General features: G+C 45.8%; 2 protein-coding genes and 2 long non-coding RNA genes across 8 annotated transcripts in view; 2 read left to right on the top strand and 2 right to left on the bottom strand.

Annotated features, from left to right (window-relative positions):
* LOC124051169 (hemicentin-1-like) overlaps positions 1-6594 on the bottom strand; it is a 150680-nt gene extending 144086 nt beyond the window's left edge. Inside the window, exons 1-9 of the mRNA XM_046374206.1 lie at positions 5929-6594; positions 4950-4986; positions 4777-4858; positions 3353-3709; positions 3006-3224; positions 2559-2894; positions 1651-1875; positions 1162-1539; positions 715-942 (exon numbers count right to left, since the gene is read on the bottom strand). Of these exons, the coding sequence (XP_046230162.1) occupies positions 715-942; positions 1162-1539; positions 1651-1875; positions 2559-2894; positions 3006-3224; positions 3353-3709; positions 4777-4858; positions 4950-4986; positions 5929-5951 (1885 nt within the window). The 5' untranslated portion in view covers positions 5952-6594. The remainder of the gene's footprint in view (positions 1-714; positions 943-1161; positions 1540-1650; positions 1876-2558; positions 2895-3005; positions 3225-3352; positions 3710-4776; positions 4859-4949; positions 4987-5928) is intronic.
* LOC124051374 lies at positions 940-3530 on the top strand. The gene is made up of 3 exons (XR_006841821.1): positions 940-1258; positions 2656-2802; positions 3131-3530. It is a non-coding gene; the product is annotated as an uncharacterized LOC124051374 (long non-coding RNA).
* A 5449-nt stretch (positions 6595-12043) lies between the features above and the next one.
* On the bottom strand, positions 12044-25118 carry LOC124051281 (hsp70-Hsp90 organizing protein 2-like). 5 transcript variants are annotated; one of them, XM_046374505.1, is made up of 17 exons: positions 24739-25118; positions 22858-22976; positions 17292-17374; positions 16526-16606; positions 15747-15806; positions 15436-15603; positions 15086-15214; positions 14938-14983; positions 14693-14783; positions 14425-14566; positions 14225-14329; positions 14043-14130; positions 13680-13713; positions 13401-13475; positions 13209-13311; positions 12990-13129; positions 12044-12573 (listed from the first exon to the last, which is right to left on the bottom strand). In XM_046374505.1, exons 2-17 carry the CDS (start codon positions 22928-22930, stop codon positions 12420-12422), a joined length of 1572 nt encoding a protein of 523 aa, XP_046230461.1. In that variant the 5' UTR covers positions 22931-22976; positions 24739-25118; the 3' UTR covers positions 12044-12419. The 5 variants fall into 5 exon arrangements, with proteins under 5 accessions (XP_046230461.1, XP_046230478.1, XP_046230470.1 ...); XM_046374540.1 differs by having other exon boundaries at positions 12434-12573; positions 12925-13129; positions 24739-25086; XM_046374522.1 differs by lacking the exon at positions 16526-16606.
* LOC124051368 lies at positions 13034-14054 on the top strand. The gene is made up of 3 exons (XR_006841818.1): positions 13034-13359; positions 13463-13719; positions 13949-14054. It is a non-coding gene; the product is annotated as an uncharacterized LOC124051368 (long non-coding RNA).
* Positions 25119-25302: the final 184 nt, after the last annotated feature.

Below are 25302 nucleotides of genomic sequence, written 5' to 3'. Positions count from 1 at the left end.
CTGTCCAGAGTCAGAGGACTGGATGGACCTGAAGACAAGCTGGGATTTAAAACTGACTCCATTTCCATTAGTTTTGTACCAGGTGTAATTAGCTGCTGGGTTAGCATCACTGCTGCAGCTCAGAGTCACTGAACTGCCCTCCACTATCTCAGCAGAGGGACTCACTGACACAGAGGGAAGCTTTGGACCATCTGGAGAACATATGAACATGCATTAGTCAAAGTTGACAACATGTTATCAGACCACTGACTATTTCAATTTAAATGTCTTTCTCTGAGTTTATTTGTATTTATCCCTGCGGCTGTCCAGAGTTCTGATCCTGGATCTGTCTTTGTTTGGACTCCTGATGGTGAGAAGTGACCATAACAAGCCGTTAAGAATTTGTTATTGTCAACAACTCCACACATTCTTCTCTATACATGCTGGCAGTGTCCAGGTCCTGTTTGCTCAGTCTGTCTGTCCTGACAGGCCTCTCATTTAAGTTACAGTTACAAGGAAGTCTTTCTTTGCCAACAAACCAACTTGTTGGAAACGTGTTACAGGCATCAAATTCAAAAGAATTCAAATACTGTATTACAACATATATCTAAATATTGTTTTTCTTATGGACCTCATACTTTAGCACTTTAGTTTGGTGTTTGTGTCATAATGTTTTAGAAATAATTCTTTGTGTGTGTCTGTGTTTGTTGTCCTGACACAGTGGAGTAAACTCACACACTGAGGCAGAGACGTAATCCTCATGTCCTTTCAGAGCACAAGAGACGACGTCTCCCACATAAAAGCCATCTTTATAAGAAGACGTTTCCACCCCTGAGATTTTCGTTCCATTCCTGAACCAGACGTAGGAAAGACGAGCTGCTGGACTGCAGCTGCTGTGACACTTCAGCTCTGCCTCAGTATAAGACTGACTGACTGATATTCTGCTCACCTGAACCTGCACATCTGGATATGAGAACATTAAACAAGATTACAATCACTGGCTCTGAAAGAAATCCATGGTAGATGTACATACATGTCAACACAGCAGTTACACTTTCTATAAGTAGTAGTACTGCACAACAGGAAGTACACAAACTCATGATGATGGATCATTCCTGACATGTTCTGTGACTTTAAATGTCCTGTGTTGGTGTGTTTACATCACTTTGAGTTCATCAGTACCTGTGACAGTCAGAGTTGTAGCAGGTAAACTCCTCCCCCATTCAAAGCTTCCTGCTGTGAATGTGAAGCGATACTCAGCTGAGTCGCTCTCTCTCAGGTCACTGATTCTCAGAGAAGAATATCCTCTCCACGTTTGGATCTGAACTCGATCTGAATACTGTGAGTCTTTACTGAGGTCCTCGGGCTGTGAGGGACTCTGCCACTGGAGACTACGTCCAGGACTGAACCACCATTTAGACCTGATAGCTTCATAACTGGTGTATCTGTTGTATCTGTAGTAACGGTTGTAAGTGCAAGAAATGTCCACTGATGAGCCTTTGACAGCACAGATGCGTCTGTCAGCGTACGTCACTTTGTTGCAGGATTGACCACGAACACCTGAAAGATAAAACAATTGTGTGAACAGTCACAATGAGGGTCTCCATATTAAAACACATGGAGTCATAAGGGTCCACTAGTGTGTTAGTGAAGACTTTATAGGACACTCACACACTGGAGGAGAGGGGGAATCCTCATGTCCTGCTACAGCACAGGAATAACTGTTTACATAATCAAAGTCCACTGAATAAGAAGAAGATGTTTGTGTCTCAATTTTCTCTCCATTTTTGTACCAGACGAAGGAAGGACGAGCAGGTAGACGACAACTGCTGTGACACGTCAGCTCAGCCCGGGAAGAAGATGAAGATGTTGTCACCTGCACCTGCAGATCTGGATCTGTGAAGAAGAAACAGGAGAGTTAGTTTAGACAAAACTGTGAACACACACAACACATTTATATCACTGTTTTCACATGATGATCGATCATTACTGACATGTTCTGTGACTTTAAATGTCCTGTGTGTCAAAAAGGAGCAGCGTGGCTGACATAGAGAGCTGAACCCCGATGCAGAGTCAAAAGGGCAGGCAGGCAGAGGTCCAGAACAACATTCTTTTATTTTTGAGAAAAGAAACTCAAAGCAGGCACACACTTACTGTGGCAAGGATCAACAAAAAAGTACAAAAAGCTGTGGGGAAAAAAATCCTGGTGAGACGAGACAAAGACAATCCTGGCATGACAAACAATTCCTGACAAGAAGACAAAACAACAACCTGACAAAGACTGACGGGGAAGACGAGGACTAAAGAGACAACATAACAAGAGACAAGTGAAACACATTAAGGGAGGAGAAAGCAAAGAAGATAAACCAAAGCAAAGTTACATGAAAACAGACACACAGGGGAAGCGACACTTTCAAAATAAAACAGGACATGACAAACACCTGGAACATAACACATGGAAACAAAGACACACATGAAACATGACACCTGGATCAAAAATCAACAGACAAAACATAAGCAAAAGTTACACGGCGTGACACTGTGTTGGTGTGTTTACATCACTTTGAGTTCATCAGTACCTGTGACAGTCAGAGTTGTAGCAGGTAAACTCCTCCCCCATTCAAAGCTTCCTGCTGTGAATGTGAAGCGATACTCAGCTGAGTCGCTCTCTCTCAGGTCACTGATTCTCAGAGTGGAGCGTCCTCCACCTTCATCAAGGACCTGAACACGATGCTGAGAGTCCAGCTGTGAGGGACTCTGCCACTGGAGACTACGTCCAGGACTGAACCACAATTTAGACCTGATGTATCTGTAGTAACTGTTGTAAGTGCAAGAAATGTCCACTGATGAGCCTTTGAAGGCACAGATGCGTCTGTCAGCGTACGTCACTTTGTTGCAGGATTGACCATGAACACCTGAAAGATAAAACAATTGTGTGAACAGTCACAATGAGGGTCTCCATATTAAAACACATGGAGTCATAAGGGTCCACTAGTGTGTTAGTGAAGACTTTATAGGACACTCACACACTGGAGGAGAGGGGGAATCCTCATGTCCTGCTACAGCACAGGAATAACTGTCTGCATCACCAACATCGACTGAATAAGAAGAAGATGTTTGTGTCTGAATTTTGTCTCCATTTTTGTACCAGACGAAGGAAGGACGAGCAGGTAGACGACAACTGCTGTGACACGTCAGCTCAGCCCGGGAAGAAGATGAAGATGTTGTCACCTGCACCTGCAGATCTGGATCAGTGAAGAAGAAACAGGAGAGTTAGTTTAGACAAAACTGTGAACACACACAACACATTTATATCACTGTTTTCTAGATGTTGAATATTTGGACATAATTAACATAAGAATGAAAATGTCACCTGTGACAGACAAAGTGACTCCAGGTGAACCAGAATATCTGCCACCAGGTTGGTTTGTTATGAACCTGAACTTGTACTCAGCTGAGTCGCTCTCTCTCAGGTCTGTGATTCTCAGAGTGCAGTCGTTGTCACCACACTGAACATCCACACGACCTGAATACTGTGGGTCTGTTGTCAGATCCACACGTCCATTTTCATCCTGTCGAGCAAACCAGAATGTTCTCCTAACGGTGGTGTTCAGGCCATTCATACTGGATGGGTATGTGTAGGTGCATCTCATGTCCACTGTTGATCCTCTTAAGGCACAGATCTCAGTAGGAGTGTAAGTCACTGCCCAGCCATCCTGACCCTGTACCACTGTAACACAGAGCACATCAGGAGTCACAATCAAAATGAGGAACTTCAGTTAACTTCCTGTTTGATTCTCTGACTCCTGTTACAAATAATGTTTGATGACTTTTTGGATGTTATTCCTGAATGAAACCAGAGGGACCACAAAGAGACAGAAGTCCAAACACAAAGTGTTTGCTCACTTCTACACAGTCAGTGCAGAGGAAGAGTGGAAGATGTACACATGCTTCCTACACTTCATCTCTGTGTGCACTGAGGCAGGACATCATCCAGTCTGAAGGTGCAGTCAAGTCAACAGGAATGTATTGGACCTGTGACCTTTAATGTGCTTTACTGACCAGGATAAGAGGACAAATATTCATTATGAGAGAGTCTGTGTTTGTCTTGGTTAGTTCTCTCTCTGTTCACTCTGTGCTCAGGCTGCTGCTGACTGACGTGTGAAGACTAAAAATAAAAGCAGAACACTGAGGTGTGAAAATCTGTTTTCAGCAGCAAACTTTGACATAAAAATAAAAGCTGAAACAACCGTCAGCTCTGAGGGTGGAAACATCACACTGAGGTCAGACAGCACAACATGAACTAGCAGGGTTTGGTGCAGACGTATGATAATATGAGAGCCGTTCAGTCAGTATGTGGCGACTTCACTGTGAGACCAACATCCCTCCAAAAAACTTCACTGTCATAAAAGAAGCTGCAGAGAGAAACTAATCGTCCTCCACGAGAGCTGCAGCTTCTACAAGCAGGGTCGGCTTTAGAGCAAATGAAACAGGCTGAGGAGGAAACAGTTAGGAATAAAAGCCACAATATTCTCACTTCACAGCATGTCAAAGTGTTTAGCACACAGCTACTTTATGCAAAAGACAACAGCAACACATGTTGGCCAACACAGCAGAACATCTTCCTGATATTCATTACAACTGACACAAAATCAAACAGAAATGATCCAAAGTGTTTCTGGGAAGTTTTCCCTTCACACAACTCTGATCCACTGATTTCCACATGTGAGCTTCAGCCCACATGTTGCCACATTCCCCTCTTTGAATGCACTGAATGTAACTGTAGATATACAGTACCTGACACAGAGAGGAGGAAGACAACAAATCCACTGGCTGCTGCACTTAAACTCATAGCTGCTCCTCTCATCTCTCTGTGAGGCTTCACACACAATAAAACATGTCAGCAGATGAAATAATAAGTACACAGGAGGTCCACAGTATCAGTCACATCAATAAATAATTCTACTTACTCTGAAGAAGGTCGTCGTCCTTAAAGACGTCTTTCCTCTACGGTCAGTAAGCAGAAGGCAGATGTGAGGCTGTTGAGCGGCTTCGTTTCCTTCCTCTTTAGATTATTAACATACATGACGAGCCAAGTGCCAGTAAACGCCCACTTCACAACAAAGCTGTGACACACATCAGCAAGAGGACTGGGAGGATCCGGCACGGACACACAATGCTGATATAATGATGTTAATCAGAAGACGTTTTAATGACTTTGGGCTGTTTAGGTGCTTCGGTTGGACAAACTGAGTGCAGAGATGTCCAACATATAAACTGGGATTAAAATAAAGACAGGAAATGAATCACATGTAATTTGTACTTTGTCATTTGGGTGGACTGAGCCTTTAAAGCAGACAGTGGAGGGAGCACTCAGAGTGATGAAGCCTGACTGTGACACACAAACTTCACCACTAGAGGGCAGTGTAACATCACAGATACTGAATCAGGACTTTGATCCTGGAGCTGTCCAAGGTCCTCCATGTCTTTCATGCAGCAGTGGGGACAGACAGTCAGTCACCTTTTATGATTTGTCATTTTCTACATTTCTTTTCCTCTCTGTGTGTTTTCTGCTGGGTTGCAGACATTGACTGAAGTTGTAACAGTTACTGTTAGAGTTTCACATGTTGTCTTTCATAAATAAACTTGCTGAGGTCCAAGAGATCCTGAAGACTCTGCGTTGTGTCCAACTGCAGTTACAGACCTTTAAAACAGTACAGTTCAATACTTTACTGTTTGATTTATTTTTTAATTGACTGACAATTTTCTGGTTGTTTTTATGGCTGAAACTTTCCTTCACTCGTTTGTCATTCTTAAGATCCTCACAAAGGACACACACACACACACACACACACACACACACACAGGATGTGTTCAGCTGCTAAACAGAAGCCAAGTCTCACCTGCATATTGAAGACACATGCAGTCATGGCACAGTGCAATACCTACATTGTTCCACCAGATGGCGCCATATTAGTGAGGAGCGTTCAGTGAACTCACACACTCCACTCTGTTCACCTAAACAGAGACAGACATGACAAAGAGACAGACAGTTTGATGCTTCACACAGACAGACTGAAACAAAAACACATGAGTGGATAAACTCCTGGTGCCGTTTGTATCAGGGATCAGATGAACTGACTGAGACTGCAGCTGTTATTGTGCTGTGACCAGTTAAAGCAGACTGCTGTGGCTGTAGTGTGTTTAGTGAGTCAATAAAGGAGCCCACCTGACATTTAACCAGTGATTCTAGGAGTTTTGGTGAGACAGGCACTTTAGATATTGGACAGTAGCTGTTAAGATTCCAGATATCACCACTTACTGTAGTGCTGCTCCACGAAGCAGGAATAATGTCTGTTACAAACATTTTGTGCCCAGTATGGACAGATTAGGGGGATGCTTAGACAAAGAAGATACAGGCCAAGATTATCTGCACCAGCAGTTTTGTACGCCTCCATCAGAATTTCCTGCTCCACAGGTGTAAAATATGTTCTGCGCTTTCTTTGCCCTCCGGCCTCCGTGATGAATCAGTGAATCGGGGCTCCATTAATGAGGGCTTTTTTATAGTCGCGGTGCACGAGCTTGAGTCAACATACTCAGAGTTAACATATTCAGAGTCAACATACTCAGAGTCAACATACTCAGAGTTAACATATTCAGAGCCAACACACTCAGAGTCAACATACTCAGAGTCAACATACTCAGAGTCAACAAAACTAATGCGAATCTGCTTTGTAGAAACAGGAAACTCTGAGTTTTTCACCTCAGGGTTTGTTAACTCAGAGTTAACATTCATACTCAGAGTTTGTTGAACCTGCTTCATGAAACGGACCCCTGCTCTCATTACTCGCTCCTTGTCTTGATAATTAAGAAATTTAATCAAAAGAGTACGCGGATGTCCGCTTGGGTCTTGTCAGTCGGGCAGTCTGTGAGCACGTTCAATAACAACGGGGTTCAGAAATGTGTCCGGTCCGAAGATTTGGGGCAGCCAGGTTTGAAGGAATGCGAGTTCCCCACTTTCACTGTAAACAGTATTAGCAGGGCACAGAAGTCCAACAACAAAACACCACTCGGGTTCAGATGGGGGAGGCCGTTCCTCCCAGTGTCACTGTCGTCGCACACGTTGGCATTGAAGTCCTCCAGTGGAACTATGGAGATCCCAGTCGGAGCAGCTTCCAGCATCCCTCCCAGACTCCAAGAAAGCCAGCTACTCTGCACTGATGTTTGGCCCATAGGCTGAGACAACAGTGAGAGACCTATCCCCGACCCGAAGGCGCAGGGGAAACGACCCTCTCGTTCAACACATGGCGGTTGGGCTGGGGGCCTGTTTCGGTATAAACAGTAGAGACAATAGATACAGTACCATTAGATAAGATTGTAGCAGTTTTTTTCTACTGAAAAACCTTTCTGTCAGTATTTCTGGCATTACATGCCAGTTTACAGGATTTGATGCCATTTTGGTTTCACACATCAATTCAGATTCAGATTCTCTCTGTCTCTCTCACAACTCAACTGGTCAAGGCAGATAGCTGCCCACATTGTGCTGGGGTCTGCTCTGAGGTTTCTGCCTTCTAAAAGGCAGTTTTTCCTCACCACTGTTGCCAAGTGCTTGCTCATGGGGGTTTTGTCTGGTCTCTCTGAAAATCAAATTAAAGAGTTTGGTCTAGACCGGCTCTAATTGGAAAGTGTAATGACACAACTGTTGTTGTGATTTGGTGCTACATAAATGAATTGAATTGAACTGAACTGAATTGTACTGAATTCATCAAATATTCAGTTTAATGTAAACCTGCTGCACAGCTGAATCTACTTCCAAATTCAATACATGTGCAGTTATGATACAGTGCACTGCCTACATTGTTCCACCAGATGGCGCCAAATTAGTGGAAGAATGTTCAGTGAACTCTGAAGAAGAACATGAGTATTTTCATCTCAGGAAAACTCTGTCTGCAGGATTAAAGTATACTGAACAAAGAATACATGTTTGTCCCCAAATGTTCTGTCCATTCTTGAACCAAATGCAGAATATGTGACTGATGAACACAAGTCTTCATTTTAGAGTCAACTGTCAACATACTCAAAAAAAATCAAGAGTCTAATTTGTGTGGACACCACAAAATAATTCAGTCTCAAATCAAATAAAAGTCAGTAAAACACAAATGAGCATAAACTCCCTGAGCTTCTTATATGATTTGTTCACAGGTTAAACATGATGCACATTTCCATCATTTCAATCAGCTCAAAAATATAAAAGTGCTGTTTTCTGTGTTGCTCTGGATTACTCGCTTCAAGTGTGAATGTGTGTGTGTGTGTGTGTGTGGTGCATGTGTGTTAATGTACCAGCCAAACTGTATTTTGTGGTCTCAGCAGCGTGCAGTAACAAAACTGCTGAAAAAACAACAAATAAACTGGACCAGATGAGGAAACAAAAGGCTTCACACTGGACGTTCAGCACATATACTTGGAAATAAAGGCCTGTCTTCAAATCTCTTTAAGTTAATGTGGTACATACAGTCTGACTGATGCTCTGAGCTGCTGCATACACAACGTGGACCAATGGCGTATTTCTCTTGCTTTTGGGATTTCTCCTGATGCTCATGATGGCCAGTCTGACTGTTACTTCACACGTCTGGTGCATGTTGAGACCCTGAAAGCTGCCTTCACCCCACAGGGCCAAAGAGATGTGGTGAAACTAATGAATATCAGCTAAGACTTTATTGAGGGATGAGTTCACATGTTACAGTAGAACAAAAGAAGGTTAAAATATCAGGAAACAGAAAAAAGATCTGGTTGAAAGAAACAAATACAAAATAAAGGAAATCAGAAAGATGACATTAAAAAGCTACACATCACGCTTTACATTATCCTGGACTATAGAGAATTGTGCAGGTATTTGTGCAAAGAAAAGAATTAAAATAAAAAAAAAAGTAAATATAAATTCAGAAATCCCAGATGATCATCGTTTGTGCACAACATAGGCTGAATAAATGTCAGATTACACACAGAATTCCTCCTACTGACCATCAGCTGTCTAAAATACATGCCAGTTGTTTGTGATGCCTGTAACTGAGGTGGTTTGTCCTGTGAACACTTTGTTCGTGTATTTAGTCTTACCTGAACTGACAAATTTGGGGTCTCCTCACCAACAGGAACACTGAAGTGATGTAAGCCAGCCAGTGGTTGGCATAGCAACGTCATGTGTTTGTCTGTCTTTTGTTGCACTTTGAAGGCTGCTGCACAAGCTTTAAATGACAGCTAAAGTTTAACACAAGGTTTTTAAAAAGGCAGCTGAAGTGTAACTCTTATGAAGAAACACGGAAACATCAGAGTAGAAATGCGACGCCTGTTGAGATCATCTGCTTTTGTTGACTGTGCAGTACAAAGCAGCTGGATCCTGTCCAGTTTGCTGACCTCTGGTTCTGAGGAGGGAAAAGATAAAAGAGATAAGAACATTTCCATCATAACTTAACAGTAACAATAAGAAAAACAATGAATGCATTTCAAAGTCTTGTCATTGTAAGAGCTGCTCACCTCGGGGCAGTACTGCCACTGTTAAATCTGACAGCAGCGTACTCACTGACTTCCTGCTGCTCCATGTGTCTGGGAAGCCCAGCTGGACTGTGGTTGGAGTAGAGTGGAGTAGGATCTGCCCGGTTGTTGGAGAAGTGGATGCTGGCGTACTGAAGTTCACCCTGCTCCTCCTGATCAGGCAGACATGAACAAAAGTACTTTCAGTGTGACAAACCAATTTCTGTAAACGTCAAAAGAGCAACATGAAGTCCTTCACAGTCTGATGAGTTTTCTAGAAGCTCTAAAAGACAGCGACTCAGCAGTCTGAATGAACAGGAAGCAGTTTAAGTTGTCTTTTCTTTTACAATAATATACATAACTGTTCTCACCTGTTCCCTGTTGTCTGCTCTCTCTTCAGCCTCAGAAGATTCATTGGACGTCCTCTTCTTTCTACTCAGGAGAATTAATTAAAACATAAATGACTGAATGTTTCACTTCTGACTGTCAGTGATTTGACCTTCAGTGATTCAGAGCTGCTCACCTGATCCACAGGTAGACAGAGAGGGATATGACAGCCAGGAGAACCACAGGGATTGTTCCAGCAGCTGCTAACATACCTGATGCTGAGAAACAGTGATCAAGAAAACAGACAGTTAATTAGGCTGTTACAACATGACTGGAGTCACAGAAGGTTAAGAAGCTTCTCAAAGTGCGTCACCACTTCATTAACAACATCCCCATGCTGAGGTAATCATGCTGATGCCACATGATGTCTTATGTAGCTGAATGTGGACAACCGACCTGCCACAACAGTCAGATGTAAGGTGTTCCTATGACTTCCTCTTATGTTCTGGACTTCACAGGAATAATTCCCACTGTGTTCAGCTCTGAAGTCAGTGATGGTGAACTTCTGTCCTGATGCTTTTGGTGAGTCTTCATCCTCCTTGTACCAGGTGTAATTAGCTGCTGGGTTAGCATCACTGCTGCAGCTCAGAGTCACTGAACTGCCCTCCACTATCTCAGCAGAGGGACTCACTGACACAGAGGGAAGCTTTGGACCATCTGGAGGAGAAGATCTGCAGGTTTATTCTCATTGAAAACAAGACAACGACCTGCCAGAAGGAACATCAAAGGAGGCGAAGAAGAAAACGTGTGCTTAGTTCATCTATTGTGTGGTTGTCCTGGAGGTTCCCAGTTTGTTCAGGTAAAAGCTGTTTTGTTGATCACTTGAACCCAAAGCATTCAGTGAATCTTTCAGCACATTTGAAACGTACCAGTAAGGACAGGAAAGACATTTTGCTTGGCTTTCAGCTCACGAAATATGAATTAAAAGTATTTTATTATTGTAATAACATAAGAATATTACCAAATTATAAGAATATTACCCAAACCAGAAACCCTGGCTGAAGGCGGAGGTCCGGTCTCTGCTGAAAGCCAGGGATGCTGCGTTTAGGTCAGGTGACAGACTGGCACTCAGGGCGGCGAGAAGAGAGCTGAGGGTCGTGTGCGGGCTGAATCCCGTCCGTCCGTTAGCTACGACGAGCAGCTCGACTTGAAGAGGATGTGGACTCGACAAAAACAAAACGTGTGAGATCATTGTGGTTGGCAGAGTCGAGCCTGGCGGGCCTTTCTGTTACTGCCAAACAAAACCTAACAATGCGTTTGGTCTGTAAGCAGCTGCACCGCCTGAACGCACCACCCAAACACACCACCCTCATGACCTGTGAAGACACATCAGTAAAAAGTTACATAGAAGTTATTCACCTCTTCTGCACCTGCCGTGTGTGCTAAGATTCAGTGCAGCGTCACACACATGATGGAGTGACAAGGTGCAGTTCAAGTACTGCACTCAGGGGCCTTTGAGGTACTTTGTTGAGTATTTCCATTTTCTGCTAATGTACACTTCTACTCTGCCACAATTTGGATGCAAATATGGAACTTGGTGAGGAATTTTTCAATTGATTTGATCCAAAAACACTGATTTGACGATTCAGCCACGTGTACATAGATGAAAATGCAGTATAATATGTATTACGTACTCACTGCTTGATCCTTATGTTTTTTGATGATTAGCTGCCTGACTTTTATTCAAGTACTTTTCATGTGGGTGACTTTTATTTGTTGCCAAAGTGATGTTTTAGCACGACAGCTCAGTACGAGTCAGGGCCACATGTGCACAGGACGGCACTGGACAGACTACAGGTGGACAAATGTCTCGTGTGTGAGGACGGCAGGTCTGGCAGCCAGTGGACAGAGAGCAGCCATGTGTGAGACGCTTCAGCTCCGAGTCTTATTCCTTAACGCCAGGAGAGAAGGAATAAAAACATGTCGGTTCAGTTCCTTATTTTCCACAGTGAGAGGTTGAGGATGAGGCAGAATCTTCAGCTGTAAGCCAAATAAAAAGCATTTTAACTTTAGAAAGGTGTGGGGAAAGCAGGTTTTACAGGGTTCACGTGAATGTTGTTGTGTCGTGTGTGAGGATCCAAACAGAAGCTCCATGTGTAAGACAGGATTTGAAAGAAGGTGTTATTTAAAACACCAAAACATTTCAGTTCAGGTGAACTTGATTTATTGTTTTGTATAAAGTACACATTTCAAAGATGTCAAAATAAATGACTTTAAAGGCATTCTGCTCTGATGACCAGAGAAGGTCTGTCTGCTCGTGTTTCCAACATGGTTCAGCCAACCACATGACGAGTTCCTCCATGACGCTTCCAGTAAATTAAATTGCTTTGAGGAGTTCCTGACATCAGGAGCTGTGCAGAGTCACGTCGCCGTAAACCTCCTCCCCATGTCGGAGCCACAACCCCGGACTTGGACTTGCATTCACACACACACACAGAGTCAGATGTCAGTGTGGTCAGGGATTTGGTCTTCTCGTCTTCTGTCCTCCACCCTGCTCACCGTCCTTCTTGTTCCTCCTCCGTCTTTCACGCACACTTTAATGCTGTCATGGTCTCTTGTCTCTTGTCTCGGCCTTGCTGGTGCGGTGTGTGTTTGAAGCGGCACTTGTCGCCATAGAAACAGCCCGTGGTCCGCCAGTAGAAGCACTTGTCTCCGTCTATGGGCGCACACCGTCTGGACCTGCACGAACAGAACCAGCGGGGGAAGATCCTGCATCAGGCTCACACACAGGATCATAACAGGAGGCAGACGAGCGAGCACTGAGTGTTCACTGCTGGGATGAAGGGATTACAGCTGGAAAAGTGGATTTGATCCTTACACTCGTGCAAATGTACAGAATGGAGGAAAAACAGCATTTCTTTATTTATTTTAGTTTAAAAAAGCCATTCAGGGGTTAAAATATTCTCCTTCTGTCCTTCTGTTTTGAGCCCCCTCGTGTTTCCGCAGCCTTTCTACAGCGGAGACTCTTTAACCAAGACTTAATGCTGGGCTCTAAACCCTAAACAACTTAAAGATGTAAAAAAGTCAAACCGGCGTGACGTCGTGCAGGACCAGTCTGAGTTATGGACACGCGTTATGAGCGAGCTGCTCGGTACCCTGCGGCAGCTGAGCCCTGCTGCGTTCCTGCAGCGTTGGAGCTGAGGCTCGTGTTGGTCCTCCGTATGGGGGGCAGAGTCCGCTGGATCCAGCGGTCTGGATACCTCATCACCAGCTTGCTGCTCCCCAGCTCCACCCCCTGGACAGAAGCAGACGGTGCAGTTAATCGAGCGAGCCGTGTGTCACCGCGCGGCTTTCGGTGCCAGGGAAACACTCACCTGCAGCTTCTCCAGGGCTCTGGCAGCCATGTTGGCATTCTCGAAGTTGACGAAGGCACAGAAGCGCTCGTGAAGAACTCTGATGCTCTCTATCTCGCCGAACCTGTAACCACGGAAACCTTCAGGACAACAGTGTGGTTCAAATGTACAGGTGAAGTGACAATCCGTCGTTACTGTGCACAGTGTATTTACATCGTGAAGAGATCCCACAGGTCTTTCTCTGTGACTTCTAATGTGATGTTCCCGACCCACAGAGAGCGACAGCTCCTGGATGGTCGGAAAGGGAAGACAGCAGGAGAAAAGAGAGAGAGAAGAAAACTACATTGACGTGATATTTTTCATGGGCCACAGTGGACGTTGTGTACGTTTGGTCCTGAAGATGGTCGATGCTAAAGGAGACTGACTGGTTATGTAAAACATCCACAGCCACACTGTGTGATTGTGAGCTTCGCTTACAGCCATACGACCTACCCACTGTGGTCCTGCTGAGGGGGGTACTTCAGGGCTGAAGGTGAGAGGAGACAGGAAGCAGATGTGATGAGACGGCAAAACAATAAAAACGGAGCAGATTCTTTTTCTTTTAAACGTCTTGTATTCAAATGCAAACCTGATGTTTGACTTATGTTGTGTATTTAATACACAGATTATGTTTCACCATGCAAACTACTTAGTTCTCAGCCCAAATTCTGCTCAGCCTACTGCCTGTAATGTGCTGTTCCATCTGTCTCTTTACACGTTAGGCCTGCTGTCATTGAGCGCAGTCAGAAGCGCAGCATGTTTCTGCTGTCGTGCTGCCCCCCAGTGGACCAAAGCGGTACTGCAGCTGGCTCTTACTTTTGGCCTCGCGTGAAGCGACGACCGCCTGGACGGTGGAGAACTTCTCCAGCAGCAGTTTACTCTGCTCTTCCTCAAAACCCAGCTCCTAAAGTAAAAACAAATATACCGATCAACTCAAAGGGGAGGCAGAGGATCAAAGCCGACGCTCAATCGACACGTGGACAACAGCTGCCCCTCACCACGAGCTGCAGGACCCGGCAGCTGAAGAGTTTGCTGGACGCTTCCTTACAGCGCTGATCCAACCTCAGAACCTGCTCCATGGCCTTCTCTGCCTCGCTGTACCACTGCGCCGAGCGTCACACACAACACAATGAAATTAGCATGGAAATTAGCACTTTTTAGCTGGAACGCACTCGTGTGTTGCACAGCAGGTGCTGACCTTTAACCCCATCAGAGCACAGCCCTTACGGAAGTATCCCTTCGGCCAATCGGGAGCCAGCTGAATGGACCTCTGAGCGTCCCTTAAGGCAGAGCAGTACTGCTCCAGACACCAGTAACAGTAGGACCGATTTCCATAGAACCTGAGGGGCGAGAGACGACACCAACTGAAGCCAGAGAGAAAAAGACAGAAGAAGAAGAAGAGGACGAGGTGGTTGGATGGGGAGAAGACAGCTGAGCCAGAGGTCTCAGTTCACATTTCAGCTCACCTGTGGTCCTTGGGGTCACAGTAGATGGCCTCTGTAAACATGTCCACTGCCTGGCTGTAGTGGCCCTGCACAAACATCTGGATGCCCTGCACTGCGAAATGCACACACAGACAGAAATACTGACACACTCCACACTCTGACACATATTTAAATGAGCTCATAATGACAGAAGAAGAAGAAGAGGATGTGCACATGATGATGTGTTTCTTCTGTTGTATCTGAAGAACCACTAACAGATGGTTCACCTGTCAGAGCCTCCCCCCTCCGCCTCATTTCCTCTGTGTTCTCCACCTGCAGCCACAACACACAGTTTGATTTCACATCCGTCAGACGAGTCAGTCAAAAACACTGCAAACTGTGTGTGTGTGTGTTGTGTGTGTTGTGTGTGTGCACCTGGCTGCTCCTGGCCTCGTTCTCTTTGTTCTCTCTGGAGATCTGCGTCACTTTGCTCTTCGCGGTCTTCAGTTTGATGTGGCTGGCGACTTTGGCCACAAAGGCACTGCTGACGTCCCACTCCGGCTCCTGAACGACCAGGACGAGACACCAAACACTCAATGCAGCAGACAGGCGTAAGAGTAACAACTCAGAGACAAAGACAGAAACCTGCTTAAATTGCTTGGTAAATCGTCTCAATAATCCACCATCTGTGGGGGAAGCAGTGACGGGCCATCAGACGCCTTCCTGCTGCTCACACTGACATCATTGGCGCCTTCGAAGGAATGAACGACCCGGCTTCAGCTCACCTCCTCGGAGGTCACTCGGGCCAGCTGGCGGTTCCTGGAGGTCGTCACGAGGGCAGGGACTGGTTCAGGATTGCATTTGTTTCTGGGACGAACGGCGACCCATTCCTCCTCTTCTTTCGGTTCCTCCTCAGCGTCACTGTCCGACAACGCTCCGGCCATTTCCTCTTCCTGTTAGAGGTTAAAATTATTGTAAAAAATACCCTAGAAGAGGAAGCAGCATATTCTCACTGCGGTCTTCCTGGTTATGCTGTGAAAACGAGCTAACGGACGCACTGCGCTCACATTTTATTTTGCTCAGGTAAAGTTCTCACCTGCTCTGACGCGTCCTCAGTCCTCTCCTCTCTCTCCAGCTTCTTGCGCTCCTTCTGTCTCTGAAAGGACAGCATGGACACGGTGGCTGCGGGACGACATGTGGACGCAGGCGGAAAAGCAGATGTGCAGCAAGATGAGGCACAAAAAACAAGCGCGGCGACAGTCACGAAGCGTGTAGAGCGTAGAGCTGAACCAGTACGAAAACCGGTTTGGTATTCAGCAGAACAGAAGGCCGGATTGGTAATACCGAATTATACCACAAGGTGTCGCCGCCAACTCAAACTGGTTTTGGCTGGTAGAAGCCCAAACCCAAAGAGACAATGTGACCAAACGAATGAGAGCAGGTGAGCAGTCAGAGGCTCTGTGACGTGAGGGTGTGGTAACAGCTGACATGTGTGGAATGAAGGAGACACATTCAGTTCAGTTAGTGAACAATAAAGACACGAGCTGCGACGACACGTGGTGCATTCACATGCATGCTGGCAGACGAACCGAATCTTTGGGACGAGGGATGTGAAGGTGGATAAAGAGAGAAGAACCGGGAAGCCAAGTCTATCAGCTTCTCGTTGTTGTCACGCCGCCTCAACATGCGGTAATATCTTAGCTTTTGACATATTCTTCTCCTAATGCTGCCGTCCCGCTCTCATCCACTGAAATCAGATCTGGACTGTCGTCTGCCTGAATGCCCGTGAATGCAGCGTCAGTCAGTCTTTCACTCTTAAAAGCCTTAGTATGGCAGCAGTCTGGAGCTGCTCTTGATTTAACTTTTCCTACTCACCTTCCTTTTGGCTCTCCTCCTCTCAGCTCTCCTTCTCGTCTTCTCCTCGTCGTCCAAACCCTCCTCGCCGTTCGGCATCGCCTGCTCGCCGCACAGCAACACACACATTCAGTTTTTGAGTAACCGACGGATGCAGAGTTCAGAGCTCGGAGTCACATCAACCCGGGTTGACGTCAGAGTTAGCAACTGCGGCTTCTTACGTGCTTCAGCGCTGGCTTCAGCTTTGGAGGACATCACGAGCACATAAGGACGTGTTTGATCTTTTTATGTGGACATAAAGAAGTGACAGAGCAGGAGGAAGACGGACGAAATAACAAGGGACAAAGTGGAGAGACTGAGTCTGAGACGTGGAACTGGACCACCTCAGCGGGGGATGTGGACCCCACACGTTTAGTTTGGTCGTCTCAGCGAGTTCAAATCTGTGCTGCAACACGGTCAGCGAACGACAACAAAGAATAAAAAATAAGGAGACGGAGAAGACATGCGGTAGGCAGGACTAAAACATGTTGTGCGGGACACAGAATGATTTTAGTCAGGAGCTCAGCTTAACTCTGTCTAGAAGGGCAAGAGCGCCATCTGCTGGCTGTTTACATCAGGCGTCAAGAAGAACTGCTGAACAACAAACAACAACAAAGAGTGAAAACGTCGCAGTACGCAGCAGTCGCACACAGAGGACGGCTAACGGCGTGCGTTTCATCCTGCAGACGGAGTGTGTGTGAATCACATCTGACCGTTAGTCACATGACACAGTCAGCTCTCAGCCTACCTGTGATGAGCTTCGGCCTTTTCTCCCGTCTGCCGGGTCTGAAGCTCCAGCCTGAACCTCCATCTCCTCCTCACCTGGCAGGTCTAGACACACACACACACACACACAGAGTTTATTTTCATTGTATTTGCTTTTTGCTGGAGGAGGCGGACACGTCTTCTATCACTGTCAATGTTTGTCTACTGTGTGTGTGCTGACTTCCAATCCCTGACTGACACATTTCCCATGCAAAACCGCACAGGTGATCTTGTGGAAGCCTGTGATTGGATGGGGAAAACAGAGGGAAAGAACGTGTGTGAAAACATTAAATAAAATAAAAATACTGCAAATGTTCAACTAAAAGACAACCCGGTCAGATAAGACAAACAGCATCCAGAGACGCCGTCGGTCTGAACGAGTAAAGGGTTAAATAACAGCACTGTGTGAGGACAATCTGCACTCTGAGCAACATCCAACGTGAAGGAAACTGCTCTTTAAACTATCAGAGTGCTGTGCTTTCTTATCCGTTTCCTGTTTTGTTTTGAAATACTCGTCTCTTTGCTTGTTTCAGAACTTAATTTCCTGTCTCTGTCTCAAGGAAATTCAATCGAATGCAACTGGACTTAGTTATTTGTCTCTGAAGACGTTTCACCTCTCATCCAAGAGGCTTCATCAGTTCATGCTCGCTTGACTAGGCTGGGACTAGTCCAGCCTAGTCCCAGCTGAACTGATGAAGCCTCAGTTCAGCTGAGGTTGGTCGCCATGTTTGTCTGAGAAACGACCACAACAAATTCTCTGCAGCTGCAGCTCGGGTGTCCGTTGGCTCTTCCTTGTGCTTAATTCGATGAGTGAACTTTGGATCTTGGTTTTCTTGGGCCTCGTTTACTGGACTTTGTGTCGGACTTTTTTGATGTTTTTGTTTGTTTGTTTGTTTTGTTTTATCAGATTCGTTTTGCATCAAACAAATAAAAGCACAGCTGAACTCACTGCATCTCACACACACATTTCCCTCTCTGTGACTCAACAGGAAGTCAGCTGAACGCACTGACGTCTGATTAGTCAGGATGTTCACACAACACAAGGGAAACAACAACACACACTCACACTCTGTCTGAGGCGAAGCTTGTGGGCTCATCTGAGTTAAGCTTCTAGCTGCTTGTTAACGTGGCCTCAGGCAGACGAGGGGGATCCTGCCTTCCCCTCAGACCAGCCTAAGGGGTCGCCATGCCAGAAATATCCCGCGGCCTCCGGACGGAAACAGTCCTCAGGTATCCAGCAGCAATCTAGAAATATCCCTCAGAGAAATATTTCACTGTGTGGCTCGTGCTGAACCTCAGCTCAGACGTCTTACCCCAATACAGAATTAATCTTATAATTCTGTATTCCAGATGTGAGCCGACACTTTTACCAGCCAGCTGTGTCATCAGCACTCGGACGGCGGTAAATATTCCCTCAGCTGACCAGCAGACCAGTTGCACCAGGCTTTTCTCCCTTGCAGCCCAGCACACAGGAACCTGAACACCACACACACACACACACACACACACACACACACACACACACACACACACACACACACACACACACACACGTCTCCTTACAGATGTGACTCGTCCTTTAGGTCTGTGCAGCCTTGAGTTGATCTGACTGAGATCTGCTAGCTTTCACTACATTCATCGCATTTCTTTCAAATCTGTCATCAACAACAGGTGGTAAACAGGCTGCTGTGAATGTCACCTGTACTTTGGGAGCTGTTCACATGTGGGACTGTTTCTATTATAACAACCACATGCTGAAGGAAACGAGAAACAGAAACGACTCGTGCTGTACGTCCTCACGCCAACACTGTTCTCCCTCAAACGCACCGCGTTGACGGGCGACAGACGACGGAGGGGGGGGGACCTCTGCAGGTCCAGGAGCAGACGGTGTGTTCAGGACCCTTTGGAATGAGTAGGAGCCACAACACCACCTGACACACAGCCTGACGAAGGCCAAAGGCGGAGGGGGGAGGAGAGAGGACGTCTGTGAGCGAGTAACCAACCACATTTAGCTCCGGTCAAATTACAGGTTTGAAACACATCTCCAAGCCCGACAACACGAAGTCCCTGACATGACGACCGCCTGTCCGACACTCCTGCAGATACTTCACAGCTTTTAATGTGCTCTTGAGCAGCAGCAGATTCAAACTGAACACAACTGACACCGAGGGTGATGAGGAGGTCAGTCTGTACGTGGACACACACTGGGCGACTGAAGCTGGTTCTGATTCGGCGGGTTGCTGGTTCCGTCTTACTGTCCCCAGACCTTCGTCATACAGCTTTGTGCTGGCATTTTCAGGTCTTCCACCCGCACACAAACCAGATCTACAAGCGCTGGCGTCACGTCCGTCTACGCGTCCCTTTGCGTTCAGACTGCGAGTCAGAAGCACATCACACGCCATTCAGCTTCAGAAGGATGGAGGAATAATCACCGGTTTAGCTGCAAGTCTAACTTAAGTTGCTTCCCAGCAGTCATTTATACGCCCAAAACATCATGTATCCCAGCCAAAAACATCCCTGAAGTATTTCTGATCAAAATGACCGTGTCACATTGTTTAGATCAGAGAACATCTCTAAACCATCAACAGAGCTTTAATCTGCTGCCAGGGCTACACTGAGAAGCAAGTGCTGCTGTCAGATTGTGCCTGCGACACACACTCAGACACGAACACACACTCAGACACGAACACACACTCAGATCACGTGAGGTCTCCACTGGTTTCCATTAGGCTCAGGGTCACAATGTTTACTCAGCATATTAAACACCATGGAAACAAGACGAACAACAGAAAAATGTGCTCGTCACGTTTCCTCGGGCAACGTCAAGTTATTTGCATGCATCATCGGCGCTGCGGCGAACTGCAGGCTTCAGTGGATCACATGTGACGTCACAGCTCGATGGCTGCCGTGAGTCCAGGCTGAGTTCTGCGCAACAAACCGAGTGCTACTGGCTCACAGGAGAGCCACGTGTGCTGGGATCTGGTTCTCAAGGCTGCTGGACAGGCTGGCCTTGACGGTTTCCTCCCCTCTTTTCAACACATGGCCACATCAACACACACACACCCCTCTCCCTAAACATAAGTGTTTTCACTTTTCAGCTTTCTGTTGACGTGCAGAGCAGAAGAGCCAAAGCCAAATATTCAGAACTGTGGAAACACAAATTAGAGATGATGTTTAAATGATGCTGATATTTGGAAAAACAGTGAAACGAGGCCAATAAGCAGTCAGTGGCCCACACAGACCCTGTCCCAGTGACACGGGGCTTTGTGGTGGTGTAGGAAAACGTCTTGATTCCACTTGCATTGTGTTGAGACACGAGACAAGAGACAAACCTGCAAGAGCTTCACTGTTCACAATCAAAACACACAGAGTTTCATGAGTATCAATTCTGTTCTCCAATAACAATTATTATTAGAATAATGTGATCAGTACAAACCTATAGCAATCTAATCAAACAGTCGAATGAAAACAACACTGCAGCGCAAGCGCAGTGTGAGATACACTATATAAACAAAAGTATCCAGACACACCTCTTCATGGGGCTGTTTCTCAGGGTTTGGGCTCGGCCCCTGACTTCCAGTGAAGGGAAATCTTAATGCTTCAGCATACCAAGACATTTTGGACAATGCTATGCTTCCAACTTTGTGGCAACAGTTTGTTGAAGGCCCTTTTCTATTCCAGCATGACTGTGCCCCAGTGCACAAAGCAAAGCTCCATAAAGACATGGTTGGATGAGTTTGGTGTGGAAGAACTTGACTGGCCCACACAGAGTCCTGACCTCAACCCCATCCAACACCTTTGGGATGAACTGGAACGGAGATTGTGAGCCAGGCCTTTTGGTCCAACATCAGTGTGTGACGAGACGTCATTAAAGTCCCTGTTAGTGTGATGGTCAGGTGGCCCAATACTTTTGTCTATATAGGGTATGAATAAATAGTTTGGCTTACTGAAATGCAGAGGCTATCAGGAAAACTCTAAGCTGTGATTTAAAAGAACTGAGTGTTAGAGCAGATGTTTTGTGGCACTTTGTTCCAGATTCGTGGTGCATATTATTCTTTTTTTATTTAATGAAGGCTTAATGACTGCAGATTTCAGGGCTTGTGGGAAATAATCTGGGATCTTATAACATGCAGAGGGAAACATTTCAGAAAAGAGCCTGCGGGCAGAAGAAGGCGGCAGCAGCAGGAGGATTTCAGATGTTCCTCCTTTCATAGAGGAGGGTTTGTCAGCACGTCAACAGCAGCTCCAAGGCCTGTGCATCATTACTGCATTCAGCAGGACTGTTTGTCCGTTCGCAGTCCAATGCAAAGTCTGTCCTTAAAGACGCATAACACATCCAGAGATTTGATTTCACCACCTGAATTCAGCTTTTTGGCACTCAGTTTTTATTAATTTTAACAAATTTTTTTACCACTGGGGTTTTCAGAAAAGAAAACACAGGAATGATCAGTCAGGTCAAGGTCCACAGAGCTAATTAAGTCCAGAGTGTCCATCCATAGTCAGAGAATGCAACGCGATGTGTTCAAATCACCAACAGTCAAAGTCAATACAGATGAAGGACAGCAGCAGCTTGTGTTTGTTTGAGGCTGCAGCTCGACATCAGGAATCCATCTGGAGGGAAAATATATTCAAAAGAAGCAGATATACCATCAGACATACGCTTACATCTGGATGGAAAGATTTTTCTCACTCCAAAAGGTAAGATGACTTTGATTTCTTCAAAATAAGACAACAGCAGTTTTGGTTTGGTTTCCTCTCCGTGTGTCTCTGAGCAGCTAAGACACTTAAAGGCTAATGAGAGTCTGTGGTGAACAGAGTCATCATCAGCCCTGCGTCGGACTGATTCACCGAGCACACACACACACACACACACACATCAGGGATGTCGGTCTGAACTGAGTCCGTCTGACGTCTGCAAAGGTCTGGTAGCTTCTTCACTTCTGCATGAGCTCCAGAGCTTGAAAAATGTGCTGCTTCATCTCAGTCAGAGCTGTTTTCTGAATCCCGCGGTTTTCCTGAGACTGGACTCATCTGGAGCTGAATGTTTACCAGTATGTTAAATACTTGGAGTTTTTCCTCATTTGTACCAAATGTGACCCAAACTGTCCACTGAGGATGACCATCACATGCAGCTGAAAGCTCTGGGAAAAAGGCTGGCGAGGAGAGCTTGAGTCAAGATTCAACAAGTCACTGATCGTCAATCCCTGCAGCTCTGAGACGAAGCGACACCTCGTCCGTCAAACCCCCGAGTGATGAGGAAAACCACCGGATGTGGCTGACAGCTTTAAAAAGCCAGAGAGAAGGCCTCGAGTCAGGACTACTTTGTCAAACCAGTGACGATGACGCAGCAGCGATGGAGACGAGGCAACGCAAGAGGAGACGGAGCGAGACGTCCCAGACCGAATGAGCACAGGGACGAGGGGCCACGGCGAGCTCGGAAGGAAACGCACGCTGATATGGAGCAAACCTAATTTACATGTGGATGAAACAAATAACAGGAAGAGAAGAGTGTGTGTGTGTGTGTGTGTGTGTGTGTGTGTGAGCAGGACCTGAGACGTCTCCTGCTGCTGAAGTCAGGCTGCAGACGCCGAAGATCAAAACGATGCAGTGAAATGGGCTCATGGAGTTGGATTATTTACTAATGAGGCTGGCTTTGAATCGTGCCGTTCTGAGGGACACCTCACAGTACAAACAACACAAATAAAGTCACAGTTATGACAAAGTTTTACGTGTTGTCACGGTTTTAACCTCAAAACCACAAATTTGAACAAATTCAGTCCCACATCACGCACTGAGCTTTTTGTTCAGTTGAAAGTTTAAACCACCTGTTGGGAATTTCCTCGTCGTTTCTCACTGTTCCTCAACTGGGAATGTTTATGTTCAGGCAGCTTAAAGTAAATACTGCATCAAATGTCTCATTTAGAGCCTCCTTCAGCCCATCAGCTAATCCGGTTTTGCTCTGCAGGTTCATGGCAGAAGTTTGATATTTCATTTTGGCACATTGTGCTCTGTTTCCTCGAAGCTACGTGGAACGAGGCTCAGTGATGCGAGTTCATTAAGTCCAGGATTTGCCCCGAGATGGTTTTAACAAGATGGTGGCCTAAACAACAACCTCACTCATTCAGCAAAAGAACCGCGCTGTGCAGCACAGCACCTCCTGTCTGTTTCTATAATGATTAATGCATCCTTTAATAAAAGTGTGTTATGTTTCTTCACACCTTCAGTGAGTTTAGGTGACTCTGGTTTGGGGGGCGTCGGCCCACCTCTGGGAGAAAACACAGCAGGAAGCACATGGTTCCTCAGCAGCTTTTCACAGGGTTCAGCCGAGGATCACACTTCAGATGTCTTCCCTACGACTCACCGCGGCGTTCAGCTTCCACGTGTCTCGCCGACAATAACTTTGAACTCTGAAGTTTGAATCAGGGCCGACCATATGACAGCTTGTCAAACCAGTTTCTGCACATTCCAGTGGGTTTAGTAGTGCAACACTAATTTGCCAGTCAAATATATTTGGTTGGGTTAATGACACGCTGCGAAGCCAGTCTTCACATGACAGAAACCCAATCTTTTTACAAGCTTCAAAACACAAAGAGAGATAATCAATAAGCCCAACAAAGGACGTCATGTTTCTGAGATTTGGTTTGCTGTTTCACAGTTAACTTTTGATTTTGTTGGACTGAAGTCGTGTCAGGCAGGTTAGAAGCCACTTCCTGTTCCAATCATATCAAGTGTGACCGACCACCCAAAGCCAGCGTGCGAGAGGCCAAACGCTCCACCTTCTGATCCGTGGACGACCGGACAGCAGCCTGGTTCTGTGACTGTAGAAGGTTGAAACACTGTGGTGTCAGGTTGTTGTCATGACTCCAAGGGGAATGTGAACACTGGATCTTCCCCTGCTTTTCCCAACTCTTCTTTCTCCTTCAGCTGCTCCTCCATTCAGCGTCCAGCTTTCACAGCTCAGCTTCTTCTCCAGTCAGCAGACCTGTGGAAGTCTGTTTCCCCGTTGACTTGTCAGCTTAACTCCAACGCTGAAATCCCTACTGGGCAAATCTGTAACGTCCTCCATCGTCTTTGTATGATGGAAACCGACTGTTAGCTGCTCTGAAAACACATTTCTCTGTCCTATGAACGCAAAGACAACTCCTCCATCACAAAATCACAGTGAAATACACACTGAAAATTCACATTTGGCCAAACCAATCAGGCAAGATATAAACCTGTCGCTGTTAGACATTTACCTGTAAGTTTCAGGGTCCACAACACAAACTGTCAAAATAAAAGCTCGCTAACTACTGTGAGAGTGCTGGTTTGTGTGATGTTTGTTAAAGGTTGTGTACAGGATGCTAAATGAAACTATGAAATCACACGCCCCAGGTAAGCCTCATAACAACCTGTGGCACTAACTTATCTGACTGGCTGTTTGCACTCACCGCGTCCGAAGCCCAGCAGCCGGCAGATATCTCTGGTGAACTTCATCAGGTGTCCCCGTCCACCATTATCGGCCCACACTCTGTACAAAATGTAAACTGTCACACCGTACGGGACGGAAACGTTTCCGGCTTCATCTAGCGTTGACACCCCGGCGCTCGGCCCGACTGCCGCCCGTTGATTCTCCTCCGCCTGTCCAGTCACCGCCGTCGAACTGCCGCCGTTACTACAAGCTCAACTTCCGGTATTCAGTTTCAACAATAAAACAATGACGAGCAGATTTTTGTAGCTGACTTCCTGTCCCATTTATCAAAATAAAACCACAAAAAAAAAAAAAGATTGAATTATCTGGCTGATCTTAATTTCCAGTATGGTTTAATAACCTATGATCTTTAAAGAGTAAATACGGTTTAAAACATGATTCTCAATTAAATCAATTTTAACTGAAAACTGTATACATATATGTGATGCACTTCAAATTAATGAATTTGAGTTAATTGAAATTTATTAATCAGTGCAAAGGAAGCTCAGCTTCTGTAGGCTATATGAAAAACAAATCAAGACAA

The sequence above is a fragment of the Scatophagus argus genome, chromosome 2 (genome assembly GCF_020382885.2).
Source record: "Scatophagus argus isolate fScaArg1 chromosome 2, fScaArg1.pri, whole genome shotgun sequence".
Lineage (NCBI taxonomy): Eukaryota > Metazoa > Chordata > Actinopteri > Scatophagidae > Scatophagus > Scatophagus argus.
This window is presented reverse-complemented; position numbering and strand designations above follow the sequence as displayed.